Source organism: Macrobrachium rosenbergii, chromosome 23 (genome assembly GCF_040412425.1).
Source record: "Macrobrachium rosenbergii isolate ZJJX-2024 chromosome 23, ASM4041242v1, whole genome shotgun sequence".
Taxonomy (NCBI): domain Eukaryota; kingdom Metazoa; phylum Arthropoda; class Malacostraca; order Decapoda; family Palaemonidae; genus Macrobrachium; species Macrobrachium rosenbergii.
The window spans coordinates 28,472,010-28,482,009 of NC_089763.1; the positions used below are offsets into that span (position 1 = coordinate 28,472,010).

Consider the following 10,000-nt stretch of genomic DNA (forward strand, 5'->3'; position numbering starts at 1 on the left):
TGTGGGTGGCAATATCTCTCTCTCTCTCTCTCTCAAATGTAGAATCTCTCTGCAAATGACAAAGTGGAAGACTCTCTCTCTCTCTCTCTCTCTCTCTCCAAATGTAAATTTACGAGAGTACAAATGACAAATGTGGAAGACAATTTCTCTCTCTCTCTCTCTCTCTCTCTCTCTCTCTCTCTCTCTCCAAATCTGCAAATGACAAGTGGAAGACAACCTCTCTCTCTCTCTCTCTCAAATGCAAATTACGAGATATAAATGACAAAATGGAAGGCAATATCTCTCTCTCTCTCTCTCAAATGTAGAATTACATGAGGTGCAAATGACAAATGTGGAAGACAACCTCTCTTCTCTCTCTCTCTCTCTCTCTCTCCAAATCTCTATAAGCCTCTGGAATTAATCTCTCTCTCTCTCTCTCTCTCTCTCCAAATGTAGAATTACGGAGTGCAAATGACAAATGGGAAGACAAATGTGAATGTAGAATCTTTCTCTCTCTCTCTCCAAATGTAGAATTACGAGATGCAAATGACAAATGTGGAAGACAACCTCTCTCTCTCTCTCTCTCTCTCTCTCAAATCTCAGAATTACTGCAAATGACAAAATGGAACTCTCTCTCTCTCTCTCTCTCTCTCTCTCTCCAAATGTAGAATTACGAGGTGCAAATGACAAAGTGGAAGACAACCTAAATGTATGGGTGCAAATGTGAAAAGTGGAAGACAACCTCTCTCTCAACTCTCTCTCTCTCTCTCAAATGTAGAATTACGAGGTGCAAATGACAAAAGTGGAAGACAACCTCTCTCTCTCTCAAATCTCTCTACTCTCAAATCTCTGCAAAATGACAAAAGATATAAATGACAAAATCTCTCTCTCTCTCTCTCTCTCTCCAAATGTAGAATTACGAGGTGCAAATGACAAAGTGGAAGACAACCTCTCTCTCTCTCTCTCTCTCTCTCTCTCTCTCTCTCTCTCTCTCTCTCTCTCTCTCTCTCTCCTATCCGTGCCTCGCACTGACTGACTTACCTGGCGTCAAGAGAGTGCAGTCCATGGAGAAGGTGTAACCGGTGATGTTCTCCGCCTCCCTGTTGCATTCCTCGCTCCTGATGTTGAACTTGTTGATGCTCTCAATCCGCACCAGGTTGTAGGTGTTGCCAATCAGCTTGATTTCATACTTATTCGTGTACATGAGATCCGGATCCAGGACCATCATTTGGTCGTCCAGCTGTGTGTTTTTTTTTTTTTTGTTTTTTTTTTTGTTAGTAAAGAGAGGGGAGGTGGAGGGGAGGAGAGAGGTGAGGGGAGGAATAAGGTGGAGTGTTAGTTTTTTGTTAGCACAGATCGAAGGCTGAAACGTTTAGCAATGGTTAGATGGTTGGTGCAGTCAAGGTTAGACATGGCTATGCTGAGATTAGTCTATGTCTGAGACACATAATAATGGCCACTTTCTTTTTTTTATATCACTGAAGAAAGCAGCCATTTTCTCTTTTTTTTTTTTGAGGTAAAGTTTTAGTGATTGTCAGTACAAATCACAAGCTAAATCTTAGATGTTAGTGTTAGTAAAGGTTAGTACAGGTAAAACATGATTCCGCTGATTTGTTTATCTCTGACAAAGTAGCCAATTTTTCTATCGCTAAAGAGCAGATTTTTTTTTTTTTTTTTGAGGAAGGATGAAGGAACCGGTGTGTTAGTAATTATCAGACCAAAATAGAAAGGCCAAAGCTTTGAGCCTTTACTGTTAGTAATGATTAGTAAGTAAAGTTTAAGCACAGTTATATTGTCCAGTCGCCTCTGTAAAGAAAAACACAGAATTCTTTCCTTTTATCTTTTCTTGAACTTTAAATCTGAACGACTGTCCAACACTAAATCATACTTGCTGGTACTGGGGAGAATCAGCAAATCCTAGGCATAATTAAAGTGTTGAAAAGCCTATCTATAAAAAAAGGTTATAATCTTTATTGAGATTAGATTTGACTAGACGTTTCATTGAAGCAGGTTGAAAAGTCTTTCTCTAACGTAAAAAAGCTACATTTTTCATTGAGATTATTTTTGACTGGACGTTTCATTGAACTAGATTGGTGAATGAGGTTGAAAAGTCTATCTCTAACAAAAACGGATACAGTTTTTTATTGAGATTATTTCTGACTGATCGTTTCATTGAAGCAGATTGGTGAATTAGGTTGAAAAGTTTATCTCTAACAATAAAGGCTACATATTTTTTATTAAGATTAGATTTGACTGAACATTTCATTGAAGCAGATTGGTAAAGGGGATTGAAAAGCCTACCTCTAACAGAAAAAGGCTAGTTTTTTTTATTGAGATTACATTCGACTAAAAGTTTCATTGAACCAGATTGGCGAACGAGGCTGAAAAGTGCGTCTGTAACAAAAAAAAACTATATTTTTTTTTTACTGAGATTAGATTTGACTGAACACGTCAGTGAAGCAGATTGGTGAATGAAACTTTAAATAGATTTAGATAAGAGACGAGAAGACTGATGGTCAGTGCTGAAAGTAACGATTTAAAAATGGCTTATTTCTAACAATCCTGTGATTTTTACATTCTATCTGCAAGTGACAGAGATAAAATAACTATACAAGCATAAAGAGTCCATGTTCCCGAACAACAGGTAGTTCTTAGGATCAAAGTAGCCATGTTTATTTCTTAATCAGCAACATTCACTGAATAGGACACCAAGAGATCAAACAAATGTCAGATTATCTTGAAAATAAGAAACTTAATCAGGCAAAATGTCAGTGTTATTGGAAACTTTTAATTAAAATGTTTCGGCTTTATGAAAATTTTTCATACAAAATTATTTGTCTTACTCTACTGCTAACCACATAACGACACCCATCTTGTAACTATAACAAAGGAGTGATATTTGTTTTTACTTTTTTTATAATGATCTAAACCTAATCTTTGGGTAATACCAGAAATTCTAGATCTTGCATCATGAATTTCGTGTGGCTTTAAACTCCCAATCAGATTCGTTCTTTCCATTTTTTGCTAGCTTAATGCCACTTTCAACTTAAAAATTCCAGACTATTCCATTCACGGCTCACCAACTTTGGACATTTTCGACTCACGCCAATTCATTTTCGAACAAATCACGTAATGTTCATCTAGCAGGCGACGCAACCGCCTTTCCCATATCTTATCCGACAGCCATTATTTGAAAATCCTGAATCCCCATGACCTGGCATACATCTACTTCCCCGCAAGCAATTAACCTTAAAATTTTAGGTACACGCCGTTAATGCCAGCTAATGGTCAGTAGTAACTTGAGTTCCGCCTCCCTCGACCCACCCCACCTCCGGGCTAATGCTTACTGACAACACCGATTATCTAAAATGAAGGTCCACCAATTAAGGTTTCGTCAGGTGAGGGCGGGAGGGAGGGCATTAGTGGGCATTACCAGGTAAAGGCAGGAGAGCTCTTACCACTGTTTACATTTTTGGTGCCTATTAAAAGCGGCCACGCCTTACGGCTGTATAATAACAATGAATTTGAGTTAGTTTACCAAACTGACTGGTCTATATTTATGTATGTATGTATGTATGTATGTATGTATGTATGTATGTATGTATGTATGTATGTATATACACATATAATATATATATATATATATATATATATATATATATATATATATATATATATATATATACATACATATACATAATTCCCTAACTGCATCGTCAATTTTCCTGCTTCTCTACCAAATCGCTAGTACGTTAGTTTCATTAATTCCTCATCTGTTGACAAACAATTCTACCAATTTTCTTGCTTTTCAACCAAATCGTTGCTAAGTGACTTTTACTTATTCCTCATCTGTTGACAAACAATCCCACCAATTTCCCTGCTTTTATACCAAGTCGCTAGTGAGTTACTTTCATTCATTCATCTGTCGACAAACACATCCTGAATCGCACCGCCCATTCCTATCCCAATTCCCACTCACGTCTTCTGTCCTGTTGGTGTAGTGCCAGACCACGACAGGATTCCTGCTTCGGATGGGAGGAGAATCGTCCTCGTCCAAGATCAGAAGACTTCCGCTGCGCGTTTGCGAGATGGGGCGACGGCCGGGGACCTGGGAAAGGGATGTGATTGAATGAGTTGTCCGTATATATACCTGTACGTATGTATGTATGTATGTATGTGTGTACACATATACACATATATGTATATATATATATATATATATATATATATATATATATATATATATATATTATTGTATATGCTTTTTAACGTACCACGCTAAAGGTTTGTGGCTTCTGGGATAAGACATACATCTAAATTATGGTGCTTCCTTCACTGTGCAGTAAAGCATCAAATGTGACAGCCAATGGAAGTTTTTACCTGAATATTACCCAGATTCCTTACTGCTAAATGTTTCATTTTAAATCCCAGAAGAAGAAAATATGAACTATATGCAATACACGATTGGAGATGAATTGTCTTTCCTTCGTTGCAGCAATTAGGTTCATTTGGTAAAATTATAAGAACATTTTCCCCAAATTACAGTAAATCAATTCATCTGGTAAAACATTAAAAATATGCTCGCTAAATTACAGTACATCAATTCAAAAATATCTTTCCTAAATTACGGTAAATCAATTCTTCTGGTAAAACTATAAAAACAGTTTCCTTAAATGACAGTAAATCAATTCATCTGGTGAAACTATATCTTCCCTGGATGACAAAATATCAACTCGCGTTGTAAAACTACAAAAACATCTTCCCTAAATGACAGAATATCAATTCATTTGGTAAAACAATAACAATATCTTCCATAAATTACAATACATCAATTCAAAAAATATCTTCCCTAAATTTCAGTAAGTCACTTCATCTGGTAAAACGATAAAAATACTTTCCCTACATTACAGGAATTCATTCCATAAATCACAGTAATTCATTTCACTGGTAAAACTATAAAAATACTTTCCCTAAATTACAGTAATTCATTTCACTGATAAAACTATAAAAATAGTTTCCCTAAATTATAGCAAACAACTCGTGTTGTAAAAGTATTATAAGGGAAGGGGCGCAGTGTGAAGCTTGAAAAATATTCCGTCCCTCACATACCACCCGCATGATTTTTCAAAACACCGGTCAATCCCGCGAATCAATTCATAAAAACCTCATCTTTCGGGGAGTCTCTTCTCACTCAGGGATGTACACCATCAATCCGCGCACCGAATCTCATTTCCGATTCCTTTTCTCCAGCCCTACATTGATGTTCAGGCTTTATGGCACTGAGTGAATGATGATGAAAAACAGCCCTTTCCTCTCTCTCTCTCTCTCTCTCTCTCTCTGGCAGGGAGATAACGCTATTCATCTCTTGTAGAAAGAGACTCGACAGATATGGAAGAGGGTTCCTTTAGGTCGTGGTCTGCTGATTTCTCAAAGTGCTCCCCCGGACTTTCTTTTCCGTATTTTTCCTTATGTCAGTTCTTCACCGCGTTGCTCATAAATATATAAATATATAATATAATATAATATATATACATATACAGTGTGTGTATGTTTGCGAAGACACAGCCTTCAAGATCTTTCGTTAACGGGATTAGTAATTGCTGTTTACTCGTCTGCCCACTACATGATAACAACAGTCCTTGCTCGTAATCATTATGGAATAACGAGCAAATCAGCGAACCTTTCAAGATGAGAGTCGGACAGTCACGAGAGCAAAAATGGCGGAAACAAAACGATAAAAAATAATAGCAGGTTTTATCAGGAAATAATTAGGAGCCTAGCTGGGATCAAGGACAGCCCATTTTAGTTTTCTGTAAAAGAAAACTGTTGTGCCGGCTTTGTCTGTCCGTCCGCACTTTATTCTGTCCGCACTTTTTCTCTCCGCCCACAGATTTTAAAAACTGCTGAGGCTAGAGGGCTGCAAATTGGTATGTTGATCATCCACCCTCCAATCATCAAGCATACCAAATTGCAGCCCTCTAGCCTCAGTAATTTTGATTTTATTCAAGGTTAAAGTTAGCCATAACTGCGCTTCTGGCAACGATATAGGATAGGCCACGACCGGGCCGTGGTTAAAGTTTCATGGGCAGCGGCTCATAGAGCATTATACCGAGACCACCGAAAGATAGATCCATTTTCTGTGGCCTTGATTATATGCTGTAGCGGCTGTACAGAAAACTCGATTGCGCTGAAGAAACTTTAGGCGCAATTTTTTTTTTTTTATTTCATTCTCAAATGACAACGGAAAGCATTAAATCGTACTGTAATCAAAAGGCTACGAAGTAATACCTTTCTATTTTGCAGTGTCCTTTCTAAAGACAAGCTGTCTTTGCCTGGGTTCAGAGGTTCAAGCGGCGGGGGTTCAGAGGTTCAAGCGGCGAGGGTTCAGAGGTTTCAAGCGGCGAGGGTTCAGGAGGTTTCAAGCGGCGAGGGTTCAGAGGTTCAAGCGGCGGGGGTTCAGAGGTTCAAGCGGCGAGGGTTCAGAGGTTCAAGCGAGGGGGTGTCAGAGGGTTCAAGCGGCGAGGGTCAGAGGTTCAAGCGGCGAGGGTTCAGAGGTTCAAGCGGTGAGGGTTCAGAGGTTCAAGCGGCGAGGGTTCAGAGGTTCAAGCGGCGAGGGTTCAGAGGTTCAAGCGGCCATGCAATGCAATACTACCTTAGCTAGTACAGTCCATCCTGTACTTTAATATTTTACTTACATTTTTATTTATTTATGAATTTCTTGATTCATCTGGTTTTCTAATAACTCTCCGTATTTCCTATTATCTACTTTTGCTTCTTTCGAATGAACACCTTAATATTCTTTGGAAGTCTGAATTTCAAGTCTATGACCCCTGTGGTGGTGGGCTTGTTCCATATGAATAGGGTTCATCTTCTGAATAATAATAATAATAATAATAATAATACAATAATAATAATACACACACAAATAATAATAATTTGGAAGCTTGAATTTCAAATCAATGGCTCCTATGTTGAGCTTGTTCCATAAGAATAGGGTTCATCTTCTGAATAATAATAATAATAATAATAATAATAATAATAATAATACACTAATAATAATAATAATAATAATAATAATAAAAATTCTTTGGAAGCTTGAATTTCAAATCAATGGCTCCTGTGTTGGGACTTGTTCCATATAGGGTTCATCTTCTGAATAATAATAATAATAATAATAATAATAATAATAATAATAATAATAATAATAATAATAATAATAATATTCTTGGAAGCTTTGAATTTCAAGTCAATGGCTCCTGTGTTGGGCTGGTTCCATATGAATAGGGTTCATTTTCTGAATAATAATAATAATAATAATAATAATAATAATAATAATAATAATAATAATAATAATAATAATAATAATATTCTTTGGAAGCTTGAATTTCAAGTCAATGGCTCCTGTGTTGGGCTGGTTCCATATGAATAGGGTTCATATTCTGAATAATAATAATAATAATAATAATAATAATAATAATAATAATAATAATAATAATAATAATAATATTCTTTTGAAGCTTGAATAAGTCAATAATGAATAATTCTGAATAATAATAATAATAATAATAATAATAATAATAATAATAATAATAATAATAATAATTCAGTTCAACAGAGAGGACAATCTTCCACGTACCAAGGTTGCGTGTAGGTAGAAAGTTTTCTACCATAAGCCGTTACGGGGCACAAGACAGACCTATTAAACCTTAACGAACAACAATTGTTCATTTTTATACCCTCGAAAGGTTTGTGGTTTCTAACTCTTTTCCTTGAAAGTCCGGGACAACGGACTGACCGTTGAAGTGAATATGGAATTTAGGCCAAAGGCCAAGCACTGGGTTCTACGAGGTCATTCAGCGCTGAAACATAAAGTGACATAAAAAGGTCTGAAATGCTTAACAGGAGGAAACCTCACAGCACTATAAATCAATCGTTAGAGAGGGTGGAAAGCAAGATGGAAGAAAGAGAATATGAGAGGAGGTACAGTAAAAGAAACGAAAGGGGTTGCAGCTAGGGGCCGAAGGCACGCTGCAAAGAACCTTAAGTAAAGCCTACAGTGCACCTCAAGAGGTGCACTGACTGAGCTACCACCCTCAGGAAACCACAATACGTAATCATTTCATCCTGCAATCGTTTCTTTCGGTGTCGTTGACCTGTGGTTTTGTAACGCCAGATGGATAAACAAGTCAGTGAATTAATTACTTTTAACAAATGGGCCATACCTCTGTTTATACAAAAGGTAAATAGATTCAAAGCATGATGAATGTATATAAACGCCTGTCAGATATTTGAAAACTTTAGCGTTATTCGCATCCCACAGCTGAAAAATGTTTTATAATTTTTAACCACATTTTTGAAAAACAAACAAACAAAAAAATCCCTGTTAAAAATGTCCCAATACATGTCATACCTCTCCCTATAATTTTAATGAGTCGATCACACTTCAATTGTTTTGACAAAGGCATCATACCTTAAACTTTGAGAAATAAATCAGACCTCCATCATATAAATGAAAAGCTTTTAAATATATATATATATATATATATATATATATATATATATATATATATATATATATATATATATATATATATATATATATATGTATGTATATATATATATATTAACAAAAACAAAAACATCTCACCTAGAAAATTTAAGGTAGAGGTATAATGCATTTATCAAAACAAGCGACTTATGGTCGATTCGTTACAATTTAAGGCAGAAGTATAACATATATTGTGAAATTTTTAACAGAGATTTTTTTATTAATTTTCTGTAAAAGAGAAATATTGAGATGACACTTTTGCTGTCCGCCCTCAGATCTTAAAAACTACTGAGGCTAGAGGGCTGCAAATTGGTATGTTAATCATGCACCCTCCAATCATCAAACATCCCAAACTGCAGCCCTCTAGCCTAAGTAGTTTTTATTTTATTTAACGTTTAAGTTAGCCATTAGACTGTGCGTCTGGCACCGCTAGACCGCATCTGGGGAGCAACTGAACGATGCCCGGTCGTCACTGAGAGTTCATACAGCATTATACGCCGTACAGAAAGCTCGACTGCGCCGAAGAAACTTCGGCACATTTTTTACTCGTTTTTTGTTTTTGTAGTTCATGATTTTGTCTTACCTCTATTTCGCATTTGACGATGAACCGGATGTCCGATCCGTATTTCTCCCGATCCAGAGACACCGTGGGCTTAATTGAGAGACGATCCACGGCAGTCGTCAGGATCTTCTCTCCGATTTTTGGCTCTGAAACGAAGGATCGTTAGGAAAAGATGAATAACCTAACCAAAGAGTACAGTGTTGAAAATTACCTGAGAATAATAAACAGGTAATAATCATTTCATTATCATTATGATGCATTTGGATCCAACACACGTGAAGAACAGATGGTGAGCACCTCTATTTGACTGCCAAATGTCTGACATATTACAGAACACGAGGTAAAAGAGAAAATGTATTATAGTTTCAGTCAAAACAATGGATAATACTGGTCTATTTCTCAGTTTTGTAATATTCAACTGTAATAGATCTTATCCAGTAGTATACACACATATATATATTACATATATATTATATATTACACATATGCTATCCATTCTGAAATAGTTTCTCTCTCTCTCTCTCTCTCTCTCTCTCTCTCTCTCTCTCTCTCTCTCTCTCCACTGGAGCCTTACCAACGAGTTCCAAGGAATACTTGGCATTTAGCTCAGGGCAGACATCGGTGGGCGTGGCTAGGGACACGAGGGCATTCCGAGGCCTGTTCTCCCATTGGCGCAACTTGAGTTCATCCTCAGAGAACATGCAGAAGTTCTGAAATCAAAACGAGAGCATTACATCAAACTGAAATCGAAAAGGAAGACATTAAATTAATATGAACTCAAAAGGTTAAATCGTTCTGAAATTAAAAGTTTTAATCATTCTGAAGTCAAAAGGAAAGCATCAGATCATTTTGAAATCAAAAGGAAAGCACTGAATCCTTCTGAAATCAAACGGAAAGGATAAAACCCTTCC

General features: G+C 36.6%; 1 protein-coding gene across 4 annotated transcripts in view; it reads right to left on the reverse strand.

Annotated features, from left to right (window-relative positions):
* Positions 1–10,000, reverse strand: part of LOC136851406 (proto-oncogene tyrosine-protein kinase receptor Ret-like) — a 301,062-nt gene that overhangs the window by 50,778 nt on the left and 240,284 nt on the right. For all 4 annotated transcript variants that reach the window (XM_067125487.1, XM_067125486.1, XM_067125485.1 and 1 more), the window contains exons 5-8: positions 9,664–9,799; positions 9,111–9,235; positions 3,959–4,087; positions 1,021–1,219 (exon numbers count right to left, since the gene is read on the reverse strand). In XM_067125487.1, the coding sequence (XP_066981588.1) occupies positions 1,021–1,219; positions 3,959–4,087; positions 9,111–9,235; positions 9,664–9,799 (589 nt within the window). The remainder of the gene's footprint in view (positions 1–1,020; positions 1,220–3,958; positions 4,088–9,110; positions 9,236–9,663; positions 9,800–10,000) is intronic.